Source organism: Petromyzon marinus, chromosome 9, assembly GCF_048934315.1.
Source record: "Petromyzon marinus isolate PM22_M1 ecotype Great Lakes invasive population chromosome 9, UKy_Petmar_22M1.pri1.0, whole genome shotgun sequence".
Taxonomy (NCBI): Eukaryota; Metazoa; Chordata; class Hyperoartia; order Petromyzontiformes; family Petromyzontidae; genus Petromyzon; species Petromyzon marinus.
This window is the reverse complement of record NC_133675.1, coordinates 5,094,500-5,119,102: the sequence shown is the minus strand read 5'-3', so window position 1 is coordinate 5,119,102 and position 24,603 is coordinate 5,094,500. Positions and strand designations below refer to the sequence as shown.

The window sequence follows — 24,603 nt, the reverse complement described above, 5'->3', positions numbered from 1 at the left end:
TGTTGTGTTTCTCTGTCTCAGTGTCTCTCTCTCTCAATGTCTGTCTGTTGTGTTTCTCTGTCTCAGTGTCTCTCTCTCTCTCAATGTCTGTCTGTTGTGTTTCTCTGTCTCAGTGTCTCTCTCTCCACGTCTGTCTGTTGTGTGTCTCTGTCTCCGTGTCTCTCTCTCCACGTCTGTCTGTTGTGTTTCTCTGTCTCAGTGTCTCTCTCTCAATGTCTGTCTGTTGTGTTTCTCTGTCTCAGTTTCTCTCTGTCCACGTCTGTCTGTTGTGTGCCTCTGTCTCTGTGTCTCTCTCTCCACGTCTGTCTGTTGTGTGTCTCTGTCTCCGTGTCTCTCTCTCCACGTCTGTCTGTTGTGTGTCTCTGTCTCTGTGTCTCTCTCTCCACGTCTGTCTGTTGTGTTTCTCTGTCTCTGTCTCTCTCTCTCTCTCTCTCCACGTCTGTCTGTTGTGTTTCTCTGTCTCTGTGTCTCTCTCTCAATGTCTGTCTGTTGTGTTTCTCTGTCTCAGTGTCTCTCTCTCCACGTCTGTCTGTTGTGTTTCTCTGTCTCAGTGTTTCTCTCTCCACGTCTGTCTGTTGTGTGTCTCTGTCTCCGTGTCTCTCTCTCCACGTCTGTCTGTTGTGTGTCTCTGTCTCAGTGTCTCTCTCTCCACGTCTGCCTGTTGTGTTTCTCTGTCTCCGTGTCTCTCTCTCCACGTCTGTCTGTTGTGTGTCTCTGTCTCCGTGTCTCTCTCTCCACGTCTGTCTGTTGTGTTTCTCTGTCTCCGTGTCTCTCTCTCCACGTCTGCCTGTTGTGTGTCTCTGTGTCTCTCTCTCCACGTCTGTCTGTTGTGTTTCTCTGTCTCTGTGTCTCTCTCTCCACGTCTGCCTGTTGTGTGTCTCTGTCTCCGTGTCTCTCTCTCCACGTCTGCCTGTTGTGTGTCTCTGTCTCCGTGTCTCTCTCTCCACGTCTGCCTGTTGTGTTTCTCTGTCTCCGTGTCTCTCTCTCTCCACGTCTCCGTGTCTCGGGCCGCAACTTGAGTTTGTCTGCCTGGTGGTCCGCTCCGCGCTGAGGCGCCGTTTCTTAGATTTCAGGCGATGCACTTCGCGAGCAATGATGCGTGACAACGATGCCACGTGGTGATGTGTTGGGATGTTGATGTATATCGTCACCTATAATTATAATCGATCATTATTGATGCGTTTGGACCGCCACGCTAAATGGCCAGACTCCGCATCGAATGTGCCCCAAGTCGAGCTGGTATCAGCCGCAATATTTAATGTGAGCGATGTCATTCAGGGCCTCGATTAACCCTTCGCAATGATCCGTTTCTCGAACCGCATCCACATCGCCGTCGTCAATGTCTTCCAGGATCTTCGCCGACGATGATGGGAGTTGAAGTCGACTTCGATGCCGCCACGCAGAGTGTATTCGTGTTCCTGCAGCCAAACTCGCATTGTGATCGCGTAAGTGGTTGTGTGTGTGTGTGATTACGTGTGTGTGCGTGACTACGTTTGTGTGTGTGTGATTGGAGAGAGATTTTACGCCGAAAATGTGCCGATGCCTCCATCACAGACTACTGATAGGAAGGACAAAGAGGTGTATTTTGATTGTTTCCACAAGACTTGGATGAGGTCCTATGTGCCTGTGCGTGTGTGGGAGTGGCAGTCCAGCGGTTGTAAGCGCGCTGCGACACAAACCCGGCCACCCGAGTTCAATTCGGGCTCGCGGCCAACACCAGTGACAATTATCGTCATCGGTCCTGGGCGTCCCCTATGTCGACTCAGCCTCAACAACATTGAGTACCTGGTGCGATGTGTAAACATGCCCACTGGGGAGACAAAGGCGGCCAGGCGTGGTGCTCACCACACCACCCCCTCGTGTGCGGTGCCGGCCTTCATGGGTGTTCGCTAACAGCACTCGCACCAAGAGTCTGTTAAGGGCTTAACTTGGCAATATCTGCCTTTGTGTATGTGTGTGTGATTCGGTTTGTTTTGTTTGCGTGGCCTTGCATACTCAGCCACCCGAGTTCGATTCCAGGCTATGGGCTGACAATCGTCAAGGCGTACGCTACGCGATTTTCCCCGCGATCGCCCTAAACAGCAATCGATTCAACGATGTAGCAGTGCCGAATAAACTTCACGTCGACATTGTCGAGTCAACTAACAAAAATGTCACGACGATACAACGCCCAACGGTGATAGCCACGGATGGGAATCGAACTCAGGTCGCCGGGTTCATCGTGAGATAACGTGCACACCACTGCAGCATAACTTCACACACCCATACACGTAGAAAGACAAAGAACCCCGTTATAGCCTTAGAATGTTAGGGCAAGTGCTGTTAGCGAGTATCACCTATGAAGGCCTGCACGGCACACTATAGGGGGGTGAGTGACCAACACCACGCCCGGCCGCCTTTGTCTCCCTAGTGGCGAAGTTTACACACCGCACCAGGTACTCATTTTTTTTTAGACTGAGTCGACCTACGAGATGGAGACCCGGGACCTGTTCGACCTCGGGGATGTCCTGGACCGGTTCAGATCATCTGAGTGGGAATCGAACTCGGACCGCTCCACTCACGCGCCACGGATCGGAGCACGGCTCCTTTCCAGCGAGTGTCGGTGGTGTTTAAGCAACATTGCCTTCTGGCCAGAGGATAATGCCAAGGTGGGAATCTTGCCCGGACACGCCTGACCCAATTGTTCGGGCTGGGATCGGTGGAGTCGGGTTTGTACCTGAACACGCGTGTTTCGGCCGCGCGTGTGAGTGTGTGTATGTATATGTGTGTGTGTGTATGTGTGTGTGTCTGTAAATGTCGACTCGGCCTCAAATGAGTACCTGGTGCGGTGTGTAGTAAACATCGCCGCTAGGGAGACAAAGGCGGCCGGGCGTGGTGTTGGCCACCCACCCCCTCGTGAGACGTGACGGCCTTTATAGGTGCTCGATAACAGCACTTGCCCCTACAGTCTATTAAAGGCTATACGGGGGATCTTTGTCATTGTGCGTGTCTCTATGGTAGTTCACTGCGATGTGAACCCAGTGACCTGAGTTCAGATCTGGGCAGTGAACAACATCTTTGGCAGAAAGGGGGAGCTAATAATACACTCGGCTATCCCGAGGGGCTGTCCTTCATTAAATGTTTACCGGTGAGGTGTATGAAACATCAGCGCTGGGGAGACTGGGCGTGATTGTGACCATACACAGAAGTGTACATTTGTTCTTATTGAAGAAATGAATAAGCAAGCAATACACCTCCCCGTGTTGGTCTCTCGACAGAACATAAATAAATAAAATGTACATCCCATTCGCCAACACTGGCGTCTGAGAGTTATTTTATCTGTTTTTTACGCCGGCATCGAATTAACACGATCAAACCGCGGGTCGGTTTTGACATTCAGCGACTCATCAGCTGCGCCAGGCTGCCTTGAACCAATGCTCAACTGCCGGGATGTTTACAGGCAACCACTGTTCTCTGTTCGATACGGATCCTGTAACAAACAACAACAATGTGGGAAGGATGCACACTCTCTGCTTCATTATCCCGTCAGTCATATTTCCTTGAACGACATCGTCGGCATTTTAGTCATCTGCACTGATTGGTATCGTTCCCACCGCGACTTTATTATACCGCCTCATCCCTTGTCTGTCCCCTGCTGTCTCGTCCCATGTGTCCGGGTGTTTTAGCCTGCCTCGTGTGGACTCTCGTTGAGTTCTGGCCCCTTGCTGTCCGCACAAAGGTCCCCCGTGTAGCCTTAACAGACTCTTTGGGGCAAGTGCTGTTCGCGAGCAACCGATGAAGGCCGGCACGGCGCATTAGCGGATCGGAGGCCAGCACCACGCCCGGCCGCCTTTGTCTCCTTAGCGGCGACGTTTACACCACCGCACCAGGTACTCGTTTGAGGCTGAGTCGACCTAGTGGAGGCTCAGGACCGCTGCAGATAATCGTCTCTGGCGTTGGTGGCAGTGAGCGGGAGCCGAACTCGGGTCGCCAGGTTCGTAGCCCAGCGCTCTCTCCGTTAAACCACCGCTCCCCACAACCACTCATCCCACAACTCCTCCTACCCCCCTCTTATCCGGCTCCTCTCCTCCCCGCTCCTCTCCATTGTTCCCATTTGGAGTGGTATCTTCGCGGGCCGCCATAACAAAATGGTTGTGCTATGATGCAGGCTCATTGCCCCAAAGCGTCGCTTTTTCATATATAAACCTCTATTATGGATGAATGTTTCCACTTTTTTAAAGGCCACACAGGGTTTATTGTAATTTGTACTCGTCTGCCACTGCGACAGAGTGTGCGTGTTGAACTTCTTTCGCACAGCACGTAGCCACCCGTGCTAATCGGAGGTGCGAAAGATGTGCGCCAAGGCCGGAGCCATGGAGTCAACATTGGGGGGGACCAAATTTTCTAGGGGGTCTAAATTTGAAAACGAATTTCCTGCCATTTCCTGCCGAAAATATTAAAAAAATTCACCAACACATAGGATGGACTTTTTTATTTATTTTTTACAATAATGTCTAAGAGACCTGATGTTTCATTGTATGTAATGGCAGAGATTAGGGATTTATTAAGTACAACCATAACCACAATCATATAAACAGAAATCTATTTTATAGCAATATATTGGGGGGGGGGACATTTTGAGCATATTTGAGTATTGGGGGCAGGGGATGTGTCCTCCCCCCCCCCCCCATATGTATTATAATTACAGCTACCCACGCCCTCGTGTGACGTTCTGCGCTTCATAGGTGCTTGCTAACAGCACTTGCCCCAACAGTCTGTTCAGGCTATACGGGGGATCTTTGTCTGTGTTGCTGTGTGCGGGATCCCTTGAGCAACACTCGTTCCACACTGCCGTGTTGAGCAACACCCGCTGCTCAACACCGCGGTGTGGTGCGGGCGAGTTGCAGGTGCGTCGTAAGAAGCTCTTGGCACGAAACCGAGCAGCTCCCTCTGCTGTCGGACCCGTTGATTGGGCGGCAGGGGGACTCCACAGGTGTGTGCCGGCGCTGGAACTGCGCAAGTGGCTCGATGTATATCCAAGGCACCGGAATACGAAGAGGGGGGGGTGGGGGGAAGACATTTCATTACTCACAGCCATCGTCATGCCGACCACGTGACGCCACTGATGTCGGGATACATCTCAGATATAGTTGCCTGTGTCTGTGCGACACACACACACGCACACAGCAACACAGACAAAGATCCCCCGTATAGCCTGAACAGACTGTTGGGGCAAGTGCTGTTAGCAAGCACCTACAGTGAGGGAAAAAAAGTATTTGATCCTCTGCTGATTTTGTACGTTTGCCCACTGACAAAGAAATGATCAGTCTATCATTTTAATGGTAGGTTTATTTGAAAAGTGAGAGACAGAATAACAACAAGAAAATCCAGAAAAACGCATGTCAAAAATGCTATAAATTGATTTTCATTTTAATGAGGGAAATAAGTATTTGACCCCCTCTCAATCAGAAAGATTTCTGGCTCCCAGGTGTCTTTTATACAGGTAACGAGCTGGGATTAGGAGCACACTCTTAAAGGGAGTGTTCCTAATCTCAGCTGGTTACCTGTATAAAAGACACCTGTCCACAGAAGCAATCAATCAATCAGATTCCAAACTCTCCACCATGGCCAAGACCAAAGAGCTCTCCAAGGATGTCAGGGACAAGATTGTAGACCTACACAAGGCTGGAATGGGCTACAAGACCATTGCCAATCAGCTTGGTGAGAAGGTGACAACAGTTGGTGCGATTATTCGCAAATGGAAGAAACACAAAAGAACTGTCAATCTCCCTCGGCCTGGGTTTCCATTCAAGATCTCACCTCGTGGAGCCCAGAACTACATGGGAGGATCTTGTCAATGATCTCAAGGCAACTGGGACCATAGTCACCAAGAAAACAATTGGTAACACACTACGCCGTGAAGGACTGAAATCCTGCAGCACCCGCAAGGTCCCCCTGCTCAAGAAAGCACATATACATGCCCGTCTGAAGTTTGCCAATGAACATCTGAATGATTCAGAAGACAACTGGGTGAAAGTGTTGTGGTCAGATGAGACCAAAATGGAGCTCTTTGGCATCAACTCAACTCGCCGTCTTTGGAGGAGGAATGCTGCCTATGACCCCAAGAACACCATCCCCATCGTCAAACATGGAGGTGGAAACATTATGCTTTGGGGGTGTTTTTTCTGCTAAAGGGACAGGACAACTTCACCGCATCAAAGGAACCATGGACGGGGTCATGTACCGTCAAATCTTGGGTGAGAACCTCCTTCCTTCAGCCAGGGCATTGAAAATGGGTCGTGGATGGGTATTCCAGCATGACAATAACCCAAAACACACGGTCAAGGCAACAAAGGAGTGGCTCAAGAAGAAGCACATTAAGGTCCTGGAGTGGCCTAGCCAGTCTCCAGACCTTAATCCCATAGAAAATCTGTGGAGGGAGCTGAAGGTTTCGAGTTGCCAAACGTCAGCCTCGAAACCTTAATGACTTGGAGAAGATCTGTAAAGAGGAGTGGGACGAAATCCCTCCTGAGATGTGTGCAAACCTGGTGGCCAACTACAAGAAACGTCTGACCTCTGTGATTGCCAACAAGGGTTTTGCCACCAAGTACTAAGTCATGTTTTGCAGAGGGGTCAAATACTTATTTCCCTCATTAAAATGCAAACCAATTTATAACATTTTTGACATGCGTTTTTCTCGATTTTGTTGTTGTTATTCTATGTCTCACTGTTCAAATAAACCTACCATTAAAATTTAAGACTGATAATTTTTTTGTCAGTGGGCAAACGTACAAAATCAGCAGGGGATCAAAAAATGTGTCCCTTACTGTATAAAGCGCAGAACGTCACACGAGGGGGTGGGTAGCCAGCACTACGCCTGGTCGCCTTTGTCTTACTCGTGTCGATGTTTGCACACCGCACCAGGTAGTCATTTAAGGCTGAGTCGACCTCGGGGAGGCCCAGGGCCGGTTCATACAATCGTCACTGGTGTTGGCCGTGAGCGGGAAGCGAACTCGGGCCGCCGGATTCATAGCGCGGCACGCTAACCGCTACGCTACCGTTCCCCCATGTACGCACGGACGTTGTTGCCTGCCCACGTTGTGTTTGTTTTGCACGCCCCACCGTTGCTCCCTGCTGGAACTTACTGCCCAGTTCGGAGTTGGGAGACTTTGCAGATGAAAAGGGTGGGGGAGCAAGGAGATATCAGGACACGTGCCAGATTGGCGTAGTAGCACAAGTAGCTACACGTGCTATGGGCCCCGAACTATCAAGCGCCTCGCGCTAAATGCTTTCAAGTTATCAATTCCGGTTCAGCGATTTTGCACTTGCTCTATTACTATAGTACTATACTGCCTTCAACTTTTATGAACGACTGGGTGTTTACGGTTAACGATTTGTCGTATTATCTGGCTGTATAGCAAATGCAAAAAAAATACTTTACTATGCAAGTAAAAAAAATGTGTGTTTTAATATTTACGTGTTTTTCTTTATTTAGGGCCCCTTTATAACACAATACTACAGGCCCCGCACCAGCTTCATCCGGCACTGTATTAGACGCGTGTGTGATGAGTCTGCCTGACGTGCGAGAACTCCCCACACGGCAACGCCCCCCAGATCATCGATCCGCACCCAGTGCCGCAAATCGGAATGAGCCGGAATGCACCGGCCAGAGTGTGAATCTTTCATCATCGTCACAGCCCAGCATCGGTGGCGAGTGATATCGGAACCGGTCCTCCACCTCCACCAATTACCCCCATTGACCGGGGTGGTGAAGTATGGTCGAACCGCCCCCAATGACCGACACGGCATGGGGAGACCACTGACCGATGGATGGATTAACGAGTGCCAACTTCAAGATTCATAATAGATTTTTTGGCCAGACCGCCGCGTTAGTACAATGTGTGTTGTACACCCTCCTCCACACGACACAGTCGATTAACAAACGTGCCATCGTATTACTGCTTCGCCACACCGGTGTGATGGAGAGCTGTAAGCTATTATTAATGCATTGAGATTATTTAGAGCATTTGGCTGCGTATTTGGCTGCTATTCATTTTCACGTGATAAGCCACTTTGTTGAGCTATCGTTTTGTGGCCAGGTCGCTTCTGAAAAATAAGTGAATAATAGCTCAGTGGGCTTTACCTGGTAAGATACAAAAAAAATAGTTTCGTTTCATTTTGTAGATATTTGTTTCGTTTACGTTTCCTACACTCCGTTCGTGCGTTGCAACCGTTTGTTGTTGTAACGTTCTGACCCCGTGCCCCGACTGGACATCTGTGAGAAAGAGCTTAATGGCTCATCGGATTCCTCCGGCATGAATACACATTCTGAATCATGATTATTAGTATGATGATCGTGACCAATCGTTCCTGTTTGTATTACAAGGAGGACAGCACGGAGCACGTGACCTTCGCTCAGGTCCACACGACCTGCCGAGACCGGCGGCGCCCGGCAGCCTCCGTGTCTCTGCGATGCCGACCGGGCCGGGAGCAGCCGGTAACCATCTGCGAATGCTCCCCCCCCCCCGTCCCCCCAGAGCTCCAGAGCTGTGGCGTCTGAGTGCTAGGCTGGAGGAGGAGGAATGTTTCTGGCGTGGCAATAACGACAGGGACAGCGTGTTGCTAATTTTAGAAGCACGGACTCGTAGCCGATGGGGAAAGCGAAAAACGCTTTACACTTTCTGGCAATGGAAGAGGTGTTAAGGCTGTACGCCTTTTGGCGTCCTCTGGTCTAACGTCGTTTGAGACGAGGCTCAAAAGTAAGCTGTCTCTGGTGTGGACAAATCAGTTTCAAAGACAATGCATTTATTATCAGAGTATGTTTTTCGTTTGCATTCTGACCAGAAGTATTGTGGTTATTGCAGACATGATTCCTTGTAAAATATTTCAGTTTGGTGTTTTAACATCACAACACCTGCTTTTTTGCCAGTGGGCCTTACCTGGCAAAATTAAAGAATTACTCAACGATGGCAGCTATACAAAAATAAGAAGAGATCCCACCAACAGCCTCGTCATAAAAACCAACAAAATCATTTCTGATTCAACCACATTAATTGATCAAACCAAATAGTTATCGTTGAAACCTTCTGCTGCCAGGCCACCAAGATTATACGGCTTAACAAAAATACATAAAGTAGATACACCCCTTCGTCCCATCGTATCCACTATCAACTCCCCCACCTACAAACTGGCTCGTTTTCTGTCTGAAATCCTGTGGCCTTTCACTGGAAAAACCACCTCTGCGGTACAAAATTCTACTCACCTGGTATCGACAATCAAGGGCATTTCCTGTACCTGACACCATCACAATCATTGAAGACTTGGTTCATCAAGGACTAAACACTGAGGTACCCCTCTGGTAAGACACTGCTTAACCAATACATACTTCACTTGAACTTTCTACAAACAAACTGAGGGCACCCCAATGGGCTCCCCCCTATCTCCGGTTGTAGCCAACATTTTCATGGAGAAATTTGAGACTGACGCCATCCAAACTGCCACTCTGCGCCCAACCTTATGGAAGAGGTACGTGGATGACACTTTTGTCATCTGGCCACATGGCCGGCCTGCTCTAGACCAATTCTTTGACCACATCAATTCCATACACCCAGCCATCAGATTTACCATGGAAGTCGAAAAAGATGGCAAGCTACCTTTTTTGGATGTCCTAATAAAAAAGAGACCTGATGGTTCAATGAGCCACTCTGTCTACAGGAAAGCTACCCATACGGATGTTTACCTGAAACCGGATTCCCACCACCATCCATCCTAGAAGAATTCCCTCATCAAGACACTGCCCCATAGAGCCCAATGCATATCCGACCAGGAACACATAGCCAGTGAACTCAAGCACGTACACCAAGCTCTTAAGGCTAATGGTTATTCCGACTACACAATCCGCAAAGCTATCACTCCAACCATGAAAAAGGACCCTCTTGAGGAGCCTTTCAAAACCATCACTTTACCCTACATTGCGGGGATCACAATAAAGATCTCCAAAATCTTGAATAAACACAATGTCCAGGTCCGATTCAACACATTACATAAAACCCGTGATCTGGTTCCGTCTGTAAAAGATATGATTCCAGACATACAGTACCCTGACGTCTACAAACTAAGTTGCCTCTGTAGTAGTAGTTACATTAGAGAAACCAAACGACATGTCTCGGACCGCATTCGTGAACACAAAGCAGACCTGAAACACGGTAGGACCAACACCTCGGCCGTGGCAGATCACTGCTATAATTCAGTAGGCTCACATGACATTGACTTCACCAAGACAGAGGTTCTTTGCAAGCCATCTGGCTACCATGAGAGATTCGTTCATGAGGCTATCCATATATACAAACACAGAGACAATTTCAACCGAGAAGATGGATTCTGGCTTAGCAATCATTGGAAGGATTTGATAAACCATTTCGGGTCTTAATTGATTGATCACGCTTAAGGTGGCTTTCAGACCGCATCCATTATTTTTCGTCTACCCCCTCCTCTTTTCCGAACATAGATGGACTCGTCCATCTGAACAAACTGTCAAATCGCTCTCCGTGGTGCTAACGTTAAAAAAACGCCACTTTTTTCAAATTTTCTTGTTGTGGTTTTCACACCTGATGATGATTGCTTGTTTTGCAGTCGAAACTTCGTGAGAATTTTATTGTTTTATATTTTTATTATTTTATTGTTTCCCTTCTACGTGACTTTACCGAAAGAACCAAGAATATGTGAAAAACCTATTATCATGTTTAAACATTGTTTAGTTTTATTTTAACCGCCAGATGTTTAAACATCTTAACGCAGTGGCGAGATGTTAAGTACCTCGCCTGGTATGCAGGAGGTCGTGGGTTCGATCCCGATCCTGACGCCAACTGTATATTTGGAGTTTGTGTGTCTCTCTCTCCGTGGTCACGTGGATCTTTTCTCCAGGTCCTCCGGTTTTTTCATCTACATTTATAATTAGGCATTTCGAGTATATAAATTTCCACGTGATAAGCCACTTCGCTGAGCTATCATTTGTGGCCAGGTCGCTTCTGAAAAAAAGCCTTTCATAGCTCAGTGGGGCTCACCTGGCAAAATTTTTTAAAAAATGGTTTAGTAGTCATTTTTAAACACCAAATAGATATCTATTGCAAGGCATCAAGTCTGCATTAACCACACATGCTTGTGTCAAAACTTGCAAACAAACACGCTATGTTAATACTGTGTTTTGCATTGTCTTTGCAACTGATTGGCCTACTCCAGAGACAGCCTTCTTTCTGGCCTTGTCTCACCACGTGTCAGACCAGAGAACGCCACAAGGCGAACAGTACAACGGCAATGCGAGTATCAAAGTATGAATAGCTCTGGTTCAGTTGTATTTCTATTGCATTCATTGCCAGAAAGGGTAAAGCCTCTTCTTGTTGATTCATCGTTTTTGATACTGGCAAAAAGGGCCCATAGATGGGACGCGCAGCCACAACCTCATGATTGTGACGGCGCTTTGACTGGCAGGCGTGTGCCAGACAGGGACGTGCGGTCAGGGCAGGCAGGGGAGGCAGTGGAGGCAGGGGAGGCAGGGGAGGCAGGGGAGGCAGTGGAGGCAGGGGAGGCAGGGGAGGCAGGGGAGGCAGTGCCTCACCTGTCATACTCCAATGAAAATAGCTGTTACGAAAAGTAGAAGGAAAAAAATTCAGATTTTCCCACTGCTCTGTCTTACGTCATTGCTGTATGATTCCAATAATTTTTTAAGTCAAAATCGCCAAATTTGCGGAGCTCCGCTGCAAATGCAGGGAGAGGCGGGGAGGCAGCGACGAGCTCAGCCTCCCCTCTGATTGCGCAACCCCTCAGACACTGTATGGAGCGCGGGCAATAGGCACGTGCCTGTTACTATCTCTCTGCAATGACCGGAATCATACAGAAATGACATTTATAACACAGATCAGTGGAAAAATCTTACTTTTTGTTTTGTTTTTTTCTACTTTTCGTAACAGCTATTTCCATTGGGGTATGACAGGTGAGGCTCTGCCTCTCCTGCCTCCCCTGACCGCACGTCCCTGGTGCCAGACAGTTCATAGTTCACAGTTCCATTTATTTGGTATAGCCCTGTGAGCCATTCGGCTCTTGAATCGGGTGCAACCGCAACAAACAAAAAACAAAACCATGAACAAGAAAACATCTTAAAGTGACTATGTGACTGTGCAAACAGAAAATCCAGGAAAAAACATCAAACTATTCCTGAAATAGCACCGTACACCAACGCTGTGTGCAAAAATCCCAGTGGGATGCAAGTCAAACAACAACAACAACAACCACACGACAACTAAGATTAAGGCCATCAGTCTAACTCCGTACTACAATAAACAAAAACATGGCCAAACCAAAAAAACTTTTCGAAATCACCAAAATAAATCCATAAATGCAATGTAACAGTGATCATAGGGACTGTGACCGAATTTGTAACAATTTTTAACAATAAACTACATGTGTGTCAGCAGAAGTAAAGTCGGCGTGGCTTCAGCACTACGCTCCCTCGCTCTCTGTGCACTGGGTGCACACGCACCCACCACACGGTGGCCCAAAAGTCAGGACACACGGGGAGGGGGGGGGGGTTATGTTCATTTTAACAATTCACACAAGGCCGTGTTTCATGCATTTTTAACAAATATTCACGTTAACGAGCGTTAACATCAACGCATGAATTGTCTTTTGAACTAAAAGTAGGAATTTTTTTTTAAAGATTACAGCTGCCTTCTTTAGCGTACATGAACACTAAATTGAACTCGATCGTCACGTTTGTTTTAAATTTTAAATGTCGTCTGAAAAGTACAAATAAGAAAAATAGTGATAACAAGTAAATATGAAATTAAATAGACAATGACAACATTTTTATGAGAGTATTAAAATTCATTAAATAACCCTTTGTGTCTTGACCTTTGGGAGAACCTGTATGTTTACCGGTGACAACAATGTATGTGTTAATGTGTGTGGGTGTTCGTATGTGCGTGTATTCACGTAGTGTGGAAAAAGAACCCCCTACCTCCTCGCGGTGCAGGACGGGCAACTCTATCGTGGACAGTGCTGTGGGGGGAGGGCCAATTACGATTGGCCCCTCCCCTCATGGCGTCTGTGACCACCACAGGGGCTAAACGGGGGCTCTGGACCACGAAACCACGAATTAAAAATGTAACAAATAAGCTTGTGCCGGAGGCCCCGGGGGGACAGGCGTCTATGACGTCTCCTGGCCAAACCCCAATTGGCGGAGCCAGGAGACTGAATCTCTACCCTCGGGGCTCCTCCAGAAACAACGAAAAGCCACTTCGTGTGGCCACGTGGAATGTTCGAACGCTCACTGCGGAGGAGAGGCTACCACTCCTCTGTTGGGAGCTGGACCGGTACCGCCTGGATCTCTGTGGCATTCAGGAGGTCCGGTGGACCGGTTCTGGCTCCTGCCACCATGAGGGGTGGACAGTCCTCTACTCGGGGCAGCAGACTACCAAACAACAGGGTGTGGCTCTTCTTTTGAACAAAAGAATGAAGGGTACGTGGGAGCGTGGCGGTGAGGTTTGGGAAGCTGTAAGCCACAGGCTACTCTGGGCTCGCCTTCCCATCAACCGGAGGTGAGGAGTGGTGGTCGTGGTTACTTATGCCCCCACCGAAGACGAACATCCGTGGAGGTATGCAGACAAAGCCGATGAGTCAGATGCCTTCTATGACCTCCTGTCACACGTGCTGGCTAAAGTGGCCCCTCGGGATAGAGTCATCTTTTTAGGTGACTTCAATTCCCGAGTTGGTCATAATTCTAGCACCTGGTCTGGAGTGATTGGAGGGCATGGGCCAGATCAGCTCAATAACAACGGTAGGAGGCTGCTAGATTTTTGTGCAGCCCATGGGCTTGTAATTACCAACATGCTGTTCCGGCATCGGCGCATCCACACAACATCATGGATGCATGCCGGGTCCAAGCAAGAACATCTGCTGGACTATATAGTTACGGACCAGCGGATGCGAGCCCATGTCCTTGACACCAGGACCTACCGCGGAGCTGATCTGCCCTCTGACCATCGACTAGTCATCTGTAAGATGTGCCTGCCATTCTTCCACTCCGATGGTGGGTGGACACCCAGGACCCCATTCCAACCTAAAGTGGCCTGGTCTCAGTTAGCTGATGAAAGTTGCAAGCGAGAATTTCATCATCGCTTGCGGCTGGAGTTGGCATCGTCTCCCACTCCTCCTGATGTCGAGGGTAAATGGGCGAGGTTTAGGACTGTGACTCATGCAGCTGCAATGGCTGCTTTGGGTACGCGGTCCAGACCTCCCCAGAGACCCTGGCTGATAAAGGAGGTGTTCAGGATAGTTGAGAAAAAGCGACAGGCCTACTGTCATCGGCTACAGAATCCCACGTCAGAGAATGAGGAGGCTTACCGCCTTTGCTCGGAGGTTCGGAGAGCCGTGAGGTGCTGCAAGGATGGGTGATGGTCGTGGTTTGCTGAGGAGATGGAGTCTGCCTCAGTGGCCCGCGATTACAAATCTCTATTTAACTCCATCAAAAAAGTAACCTTTAGCACCACACCTATTACCATCATTAGGGGAAAAAACGGTGTTCCAATCTCCGACCCCCAGGAACAGGTTTGCAGATTTGCTGAGCATTTCTGTGAGGTCCTGGGGGAGGGGAAACCCCTCAGCCAGAAAAACATCGTGGCACAAAGTGGGGATGACCCTGCTGAGGCTGCGGTTGCTAAAATATTGGAAGAAGTCACCCCCTGTGAGTGGCTGGCTGAGGTGCCATCTGTTGAGGAAGTACTGAAGGCGATCCGGAGTCTGAGACCAGGAAAGGCACCGGGCAGGGATGATCTCCGAAGCGAAATGCTGAGGGAGAGTGGCGTTTGTGCACAGACTGCCCTATATGACATCATAGCAACAGTCTGGACCACTGGACGGGTTCCGCAGATTTGGAAGGGGGACCGCACAGACTGTAACAACTACAGGGGCATCTCACTCCTCAGTGTGCCGGGTAAGGTCCTGGCAAGGATTATTCAACATCGCCTTGCCAGGCACGCTGAGGAGAGGCTTGCGGAGCCCCAATGCGGTATCAGGAAAGGGCGGTCCTGCACAAATGCCATATTTTCTGTCCGTTTGCTACAGCAGAGGTGTAGGGAATTCCAACAAGACCTACATCTCTGCTTTATTGACCTGGTCAAGGACTATGATACCATCAGTAGGCCTGGGCTCTGGGTTGTTCTTCGTGCTTTTGGAGTCCCTGACCCCTGCTCACGATCATTAAGGACCTTCATGATGGTGAGCATGCCCGGGTAAAACTACGTGGCCGGGAGCCAGAGCCATTCCCTGTACACCTTGGGGTGTGACAGGGATGTCCTCTGGCTCCCACATTATTTAACATCTATTTTGACCACGTAGTTCGTGAAGCCTTCAATAGCTGTACCGGGGGAATCTCCATTTGGTACAGATATAATGGGAGGCTGATCGATGCCCGGGTGCGGTCAAGGGATGGCTCCCTATTGCTCAACCACGTTATGTATGCCGATGATTTGGTAATAGCTGCTCATTCAGAGGAGGAGTTGGAGATGCTGCTGCTGAAACTGGAGCATGCCACTAAGAGATGGAGCCTTACCATCAGCCCCACCAAAACTAAGCACCTGCCTGGGTATTTTGTACCATCGGACACTCCACCCCCACAACTCCCAATCGGTGATGGGGCAGTTGTGGAGAGAGTGGAGAGTTTCCCATACCTGGGCAGTGTGCTTATGACCGGCTCCAGTTTAACAGCAGAGGTCTCACTCCGAATCAGTCGAGCGGCAATATCTTTTCATCGGTTGCGTAACGCTGTGTGGAAGCTACTATACCTGGTCTGTCGCTCCGCACTAAGCTTCAGGTCTTCTCGGCCATGGTCATTCCCTCCCTTCTCTACGCTTGCGAAACGTGGACCCCCTTAATGGAACATCTTCGCCGGTTAGAAACATTTAGGCAAGCCTGCCTACGATCCATCCTGGGTTTAACCAGGCTGGATTGTGTGAGGAGCTCACAAATCCTTGAAAGATCTGGGCAAGGTCCTATCGGTGAGCTCCTCCGGCAGGCAAGGCTGCGTTGGCTGGATCATGTAGCCCGCATGCCCAGCCACCGTATGCCGAAACAGCTTTTGTTCGGCCGGATCGAGGGGGCTAAACGGGCGCGGCACGGGCTAGAGAAGAGATGGAGTGATGTGGTACAGGAGGACGTGGAGCTGAGTGGACTTGCCGATGACTGGTACCAGCGGTGTCAAGATCGGCCTCTGTGGAGGAGGGTCGTGAAGGACGCTACTGGGCAGTTGGAGGCAGTCGCCCTCCAACAACAACGGAGGGCGGAGGAGCGACGCTCACAACAACGAGCGGAGCGCCGGGTGGCTAAAGCACAGCAGATTGGCACAGTAGGGAGCACAGGTGGTGCATCAGCCAGTCATCTCAGTCAGTCGACCCGTGGAACCTGGGTCTGCCCCGTGACCTCCTGCCAGCGGGCGTTCGACACTTCACGTGGCCTCAAGGTGCACATGGCCTGGCACAAGCGTCGTGGTGACGTCACCACCACTTAGTGGCGAATGGCGATTGCTGTTGTATTCACGTGTAGTTGCACTAAAGATGCAGCGGTTAGCTCGCTGCGTATCGAACCCGGCTACCTGAGTTCAATTTCCGCTCACCACTGATAACAGCGGCCAATATTCAAAACCGGTCCAGGGCCTCCCCTAGGTCTACTCAACCTTAAATGTGTACCTGGTGCGGTGTGTAAACGTTACCATTGGGGGAGAGCAAAGGCGTGGTATAGCCCTTCATGGCCGCTCTCTAACAGCGCTTTCCCCAACGGCGGTAAAGCTTACGAGGGGGATCTTTGTCTTTTGCACCAAAGGCATTGTGTCGGCACGGAGTATGGTGACTGACCCCGTCCTCACGCTGAGGTCTCCACGGACTGCGCGGCCACGAGCTCTCGAACTCACTGCGAACTTCGCCTCTCTCCCTCTCTCTCGCTTCCTGATCGCAGGTCGCGCCGTCAAGCGTTTACCTGTGCAGCAAAGGCGGTAAGCCAGCCGATTCCGTTGCCAAGCGGCGATACTAACCGTACGCCCTGTTCACCCAGGAGAGCCTCGCTGAGTCTCAGGGAAATTTCAGGAGGGTCCTGCAAAGTGTTTGCAGTAGGGGGAGATGTTGAAATGTTTAATCCAAAACGGAGTCATTTACAGGGATGTCATCATCATCATCGTCACGATCCATGAGCAGATCGCCCCGTAGGTGTCCACTGCACATTTCGTGATTTGTTTCCACTTTCCCTCTGTCTTGTGCCAATATGCTGAAGTAGTGCCACATCTTTCTGGCACCAATCTCTAATGTCATCACGCCATTCTCTGTTTGGTCTTGCTCTCGTCCCAGTTACTTCCATTTTTCTGAACAATTTACTTAAACATTTTCTGTTGTTATCCATCCTATGTATGTGTCCAAATAGTGCCAGTTTCCTCATCATCACTGCCTGCATCAGATTCATCCAAGTACAATTACATCAATGTTGGTTACTCTATGATAGCTGGCACCAAACTGTGCCACACGCCCTTCGGCATGACCTTATGGGAGCCTCGGTACGTCTTCCGACCTGAAGATGTACCGATAAAGTTATTTAATTGTAGTTTTTCTTCGGATTCCGTTCCGATGACATACGTGTACGGTTACGTGTATGTCATCGGAACAGAATCGGAAGAAAAAAACTGGGAAAGGGTTCAATGCATCACAGCTCCATGTCAACCACGATCCACCAACCCCACGTCCATGTCGCTGGGTTCATAAATATGAGCCAACAGCAAGGATTTATTGACGAGTTGATATTTTCTGGATTGCTGGCAGACAGGCGTAGGTGGCATGTGACTATTGGCCACGGCCATAGCGAAGTGGTATACTGGATGTGTTGCGCTGTGCATAAATAATTTCCCTGTCGCTGGCAGGCTGGGGTAGGTGGCACGTGATGAGTAGTCACAGCCATAGCGAAGTGGTATACTGGATGCGGTGTGCCGGGTGTGGGATATTCCTTTTTTTGGGCTCCCCGTGCAGGTGACATTGCGTATGGCGTCACTTCGTGCGGAAGCCCCGTGCGGATGATGCTGCGCCTACCCGCGGATGCTGGCTGCGGCGAAGATGCGAACGGAACTTCCGACGACTTCTCCTCGACCGCGGCCACGGCTGGAGGGCAGGTCTGTGCGATGTGTGGGGCGGCGACTTTAACGAGCGTAATCTTCGCGGGCGCGAATGAGCCCCCACGCTTCAATTTGTAAAAGTCGGCGGAGCCGTTTCCCAAAAAATGGGACTTTTTTTTTTAGATGTTCAATAGCTCGTTACATTCATTGTCCTTAATGTGCGTGGGTAATGCGGTGGCAATGTGGCGGTAATTGAATGCTGACCTTCCAATTTCTATTCCACTGCCTCGTGTCTTGCGCGTGGCTCTAATTGATCGTACGATTGTGGAATCCGGTCCACGTGTTTGGCCGTGCAGAGACGAGCGGGAGCAACGAAATAAAAATGCGGTGCTCGTGCTGTTTTAGGTGATTTCGAAATGCGGGTTGTGTTGTGCTTCACCGGATGAATGGAGCCGCGCACGCCTTGATTCATTGGCACGCGGCAAACTTTTTAACATTTTTGGTTTAACACGCAGGTTTCCCTGACCAATATTATCCACGGTGGAGGCTTATGGGTTAGATCGCGTGAACATAAACGTGTGTCGTTAAACCCGCCACCACCCAACACAGTCAATTAGTAAGGTTTGTCATGTAAGCAAGTGGCATATTTTGTATACGTGACAGACCTTACTAATTGGCTGTGTTGGGTGGTGGTGGGTTCAACGGCACATTTATATTTACGAGATCTAACCCAAAAACTTCAAGTATGGATTTTAAACATTTTGTTTAAACTGCTTACAGCAAGGGGTGGAGAATGTTGCTCTTTGCCGTTGGCCGCGTAGGACTTCCGGATCACCTTTGATGGGCCGCACTTGAATGTGCAGTGATAATAACGCAAACAAATGATCCGAGAATAACGTTTTAATGGTTCGTACAATAATGATAACGTGTGTGTCGACCAAGCATAGAGCAGCCCTTGGAATTCAAAACGTGACTGAGCGTCGCTAAACTTAGAGACGCAGCGTTGTTGCTAAGTTCAAATTATTTCCCTCCAGTACCCGACCAACGTGGCCAAGACCCCAGCGGTAACAGATACGAGCCCCTTGTATCTGTTACCGCTGATGTGGTAGGAGGCTCCATGTGCTCGCACCTCCCATTAGCATGGTTGGCGACGTATGGTGCGAAAGAAGTTCAACATGCATGCGCACGTGAGCGCAATTCGCGAGTGCGTTGGACTTTTGGGGCGAAACTACTTCGATGTCTCCATCATCATCATCATCATCACCATCATCGCGAACAACAGCAGTGCAAAGCAGTGACTGTTGCCACAGCTCAATTTCTCGTTGAATATGTTTTTTGGCTCGATGGCGGACCTGAGTAGGCCCGCGATTGGCAGCCGCAGCCGGAGCGAGCGGCATACCGGTTGCGGTGTGCCGCGCGCGGACCGCACCGACGCACGTACCAGCCCCTCCCGGGGGTACCGCTCTGTACCCGCAGGCGCCGATCGCCGCCTCCGTGGGGGCGGCCGTGGTGTGCGCGAACGCGGCGCTCTGCGCAAACTCGACGGAGCCGCGCTCGCTCGGCCTGGCGTGGGGTCGCGCGTTCACCGTCTTGCTGCGGCCCGCGGTGAGAGCTTCCAAACGCGACGTGCTTCCACGCGGCTCGGCGTCTCGCTCGGTCCACCCAGGGTGACTGCTGGGACCCGAGTGGGGTGGCACGTCGTGGCTAGCCAGCGGTGGTACGACGGCACGTGGTGTGCTGGTTGCGCTGAGATGCGTTTTGGTTTTTTTCCGGGGTCAACCGACCGGGACTGATCCGTACACCCGTTGTCGTACACGGATACCCGAGTTCGATTCTGGCGTGCGATGTATCCGAACCGATCCCGGGTTCTCTCCCACCACCTGCACGCCCGTTCAGTAACCCGCACTGACCAGCATGGTGGAGTTATGGTCAGGTGTGATGTGGTGCGGAGAGGCCTTCAGCAGTGGACTGACAAACGGGTGTCGACTATTCATGCATACGCTGCACTGTGTTGCATTTCAGAAGAATAAACATCAATTATGGTTCTCGATTGATTCAGAAATGACTCGACACAGTTCCATTCCGCAGAGGTGCGGCGTTGAGATGTTTGACCAATTAGTGATTTGTGTTTGGGAGGAAATCAAAGTATCCGGAGAAACCCACGGGTTCGTGGAGATAATGCTCATCGTGTGCAAAGCGCGAACATCACGTTTTAATAATGACAATGTCCTTGTATATCCCAATGAAATAAAAATGTCTCATTTCCCTGCGCAGGATGCCGTTGATGAAGAATTTGGTAAGTTTTAGAGTCACTTGCAGTCTTATTATCATCATCACCGCCGTCATCATCGTCATCATCGTCATCATCATCATCGTCATCATCGTCATCATCATCGTAATCATCGTCATCATCGTCATCATCATCGTCATCATCGTCGTCATCATCGTCATCATCGTCGTCATCATCATCATCATCGTCATCATCATCGTCATCATCATCGTCAAGCCACAAGGTGTTCATCTGCACGTGTACGTAAATTATTTAGTTGGCACGGTGGAGTGCGATTATAACGAGGTTAATACATACATACATAAATAATAATGATGATGATGGGAGCTTCTTCCTGCTTTATTCGTATGGTGGAGAGCTTCTACCGCCACGGCCAAGAAACCCCGTGGATTCTCGCAGGAAACACCGATTTTTGCAATGTGCATTTAAGCAGCGCCATCGCCCCAATACGTCACCGATTGCACACTCCCCCTCTCAGGGCCCAAGCGCTGTCACCGTTGACGAATGTGCTGAGTTGCTGTGTTATAATTTGTGCTCGCGGCACCGCTTGCCGACGCATCGCCGCCTAACGTCTCTCATCCGATCCGTCGAGCGACGTCGATTCGTTCGCCCACGCTGCCCGCGATGGAAGGCGCGCGGATCTGTTCCGTGGGGGCGCGTGTGCCTCTCCGCGCCTCTTCCCGCACCATTTCGGCTTTCGTTCTGCTTTTCTCCGCCAGCGTCCGCGACGGGCAATCGCACCTCCGAATAGCAGGGTTGGCTACGTACGGTGCGAAAGAAGTTCAACATACGTACACACACACACACACAAAGACGAAGATCCCCCGTATAACCTTAACAGGCACGTTGGGGCAAGTGCTTTTAACGAGCACCAATGAAGGGGGCGGCATGGCACACGAGAAGGTGGGTGGCCAGCACCACCCCCGGCCCCCTTTGTTTCCCCAGTAGCGATGTACTCATTTGAAGCTGAGTCGACCTAGGGTGGGGGGCCCAGAACCGCTTGAGATAATTGGCACAGGTGTCGGCCGTGGGGCGGGAATTGAACTCGGGTCGCCGGGCGCATAGCACAGCGTGCTAACCGCTACACCACCGCTAGACCACAGCTCCTCACACACACGTACGTACACACACACACACGTACAGACAAAGTACCGACGCGCGTGTTCTCTCGCCACGTGCGCAGCGTCCGTGGAGCGCATGGCGGATGTGGCGAGCGATCGGCCACACCCCGCGGACAGGAACACGCTCTTCCACGGTGAGTCGCCGCGCAGCTACAGCTAAAGGTGCCCTCCCTCATAGTTCTTGCTTTTGCCCCTGCCGCAGGTAGAGCCACCCCCCCCCCTCTCCCCCCAACCTCCAGAAGCTCCGTGTGGCTTTGCTCTTCCATGTTAACAGTTCCGGTGCACGACCGCAGGCTCCATAATGCCCCATGGCGGGCGTGCGCGCTGCCCTCTGCGCAGGTGTGGTCGCCTTCCTCGTCTGCGTGGGAGTCGCCCTGCTGGCCCTCCTCGTCGTCTGGACGAAACGTGAGCGGCGCACACCCCCGGCGGCGGCGGCGGCGCGCGACCGGCACGTGGGCCCCGTGCAAGGAGCGAAATGGAGGGGGGCATCTAATTCCCACCCCCCCCACCCCCCCCCACCCCCCCCCCACGTTTCCCGGGCCCCTCCAAACCAGGGGGCCCCCGTGACCCCCATGAGCCCCACGTGGGCCACCGTTCATGATGAGTCACAATTATAAGGAAACCGGTTTACTTTTGACAAACACATGGCGCGAGCGGTTGGTCAGGAAATGAGTCGGCGCCCCCCTGCCCGCCCCCGTCCCCGCCACAAGATTTGGTTAACGTTCACAGTTCAGGGTTGTGGTTCGATTCAGGGATCACCGTTACAACGCGGTTTCTGAGCGGTCGACGACGAACTACTTTCTTGAGCTGCGCGGCTGAGCGGTGTTCTGGGTATACGCGCGGAATGGTCCGAGTGGACGGCGGCTCACCCCCATCCAGCTTCTCTGTCCCGCCATCAGGTGACTGCAGGCTGATTTTATGGAGCGGGTGTGATAAAAAAAAAATCAAAGAATGCTGCGTTGTTTTAATCGTGTACTTTGCACTGCAATGTAATTGCTCGCTTAAAGCCTCGTCGCTTAACGCGGCGCTTTTCAGGAATGCATCTACCGCGTTCAATGAGGAATTGCCGTACGTGCAAAGATGCACATTTATTTGAGTGATGAGCATTGCTTTGTCCCTCCAGTTCGTTTGCAGGAGTGGTGAGATTTGTTTTCGTACGTCTAATCGGAAGCGCATTTCCATCGCACTAACTGTTTTTTTGTTTCTGTAACACACAGGGCAAAGGTCACAGCAGCGAACGGGGCCTGGCCGAAAGGACATCGCTGTTCAAGAGGCGCAATTTGCTTGAATAAATTTCTCCCATTCAGCTTTGTAGAATGTTAGGGCAAAATGCTGTTAGCGAGCGCCGATTAAGGCCAACGCAGGCACACGACGGGTACGTGCGCACGGATCTGCGGTGAAACCGCGATTTTTCCGTGGGACGATTATCCTAGCTGTGGATTAACCGTGCTCGTGTGAAAAAAAAGAGGATACCTGTGTAATGTAACGACTCTGGAGACATAAACTGTAGGGGCATCTCCTTAATTCCTTTATACTCACACAACTACAACTTGGTAGAACGGAATATATTGCTAACAGTCTAGCTACGATGGCGCCGACCTAACTAGATAACTGGTTGACTATCTAGCGACAGCGACGACGAAGGGATGACAACGCCCACGGCAGCCCAGAACCCCGTTCCTCGCTCCCTTTTATCCTCCCAGCGTGGCCGTGGCTCCGCCCTGGCCACGCCCCCTTTCTCGAACTCTCTGGTGGGTTCAGGGAGCTCCAAGATGGATCTCCTTTCTGACCCTTGGCCTAGATATTCCCCCTTGTGGTCGCTCCCGTGTATCGATCCTCCCTTCTGCCCATACTGCTCCCACACCCGCAATTACCACTTCTGGCCGCCAGTAAGAGCACTGTCTCTACACCCGTACACACGACAATTTAATCGCGAGCTGCTCCTCAAACGTCGTGGGCCGGCGACTCAATGCCCACGTGACCGCAAATGCGTCGGCGAGTCATGCGATTGCTTTCTGCAATAATCATTGGAATACAAAGTTACTCTTTTGTGGGATACAAAATCGATTGCGTATAAATAAACGTTGCGATTACTTAACTTTAAAGATACCCGTATTGAGATACCTCATAGAGACCCATCTAAAATGTACACACATCAAACAGTAATAATTATGTCGCGCATAAAAACGCATCCATTGGCTGAAAACATCTTAATACACAAAGAACCGCAGAGCTTTGGCAATTGTTGGTCGCGCCGGCTCACCGCGTGGCTTGCCTCCCCGTTTGTGCTTCCCTGGTGACCCCCCACGTACTTCACCCCCCCCCCTGCCCTGCCCCTCTCTCACCCTCCAGACCCCCTCCACCCCTGCTCTCCTGCCAACCTGCAGCCGCTGTTCCCAGGAGTTAAGATCGAATTCTCCGATTTAGTTGCTTCGTTTGCGAGCACTGTGCCCGATGCCGAACGCTGTCGCCTGGATGTGTTGTTGTTTACGTTGTCCAGATATTTGCCCACTCTGTAACGTCGCTAATTAAGGAGAAATAACAACGCTCGTTTTGTATTAAAGTTCATGAAAGATGTGGATTTCCAACCGCTCATGCTGCAGGTTCGTGGGTGATCTGTTGTGAATTGTAACGTGAATGGACCTCGTAGCTTTGGTGAGGTGTTGTTACGTCCACATGGTGGGGCAGAATTGTGGCACACGTGCGTGCGTTTCGAAACCGTTAATTAATTGAACACTTTTCGATTTAAAGCTTTCGTGACTGCAAGGATTCATTTTCTTTGGTTCTTTCGGTAAAGTCACGTAGAATGAGAATAAAATAATGAATTAATAAAATAACACAATAAAATTCTCACGACGTTTCGGCCAAAACACAAGTGGCCTTCATCAGGTGAAGGGACGAGATTGTCTCGAGGATAGCGCTCCAGTCTCGTCCCTTCACCTGATGAAGGCCGCTTGTGTTTTGGCCGAAACGTCGTGAGAATTGTATTGTGTTATTTTATTTTATTAATTTTTTTTCTCATTCTACGTGACTTTACCGAAAGAACCAAAGAAGATAATTGAACACTCTCGTTG

At 50.4% G+C, this 24,603-nt stretch overlaps 1 protein-coding gene across 1 annotated transcript in view; it reads left to right on the top strand.

Annotated features, from left to right (window-relative positions):
- The window catches only part of LOC116940659 (uncharacterized), a 29,449-nt gene extending 5,332 nt beyond the window's left edge, over positions 1–24,117 (top strand). The window contains exons 2-10 of the mRNA XM_032950779.2: positions 1,351–1,445; positions 8,366–8,476; positions 16,981–17,017; positions 18,036–18,175; positions 19,595–19,723; positions 20,393–20,414; positions 21,592–21,663; positions 21,869–21,934; positions 22,747–24,117. Of these exons, the coding sequence (XP_032806670.2) occupies positions 1,351–1,445; positions 8,366–8,476; positions 16,981–17,017; positions 18,036–18,175; positions 19,595–19,723; positions 20,393–20,414; positions 21,592–21,663; positions 21,869–21,934; positions 22,747–22,817 (743 nt within the window). The 3' untranslated portion in view covers positions 22,818–24,117. The remainder of the gene's footprint in view (positions 1–1,350; positions 1,446–8,365; positions 8,477–16,980; positions 17,018–18,035; positions 18,176–19,594; positions 19,724–20,392; positions 20,415–21,591; positions 21,664–21,868; positions 21,935–22,746) is intronic.
- Positions 24,118–24,603: the final 486 nt, after the last annotated feature.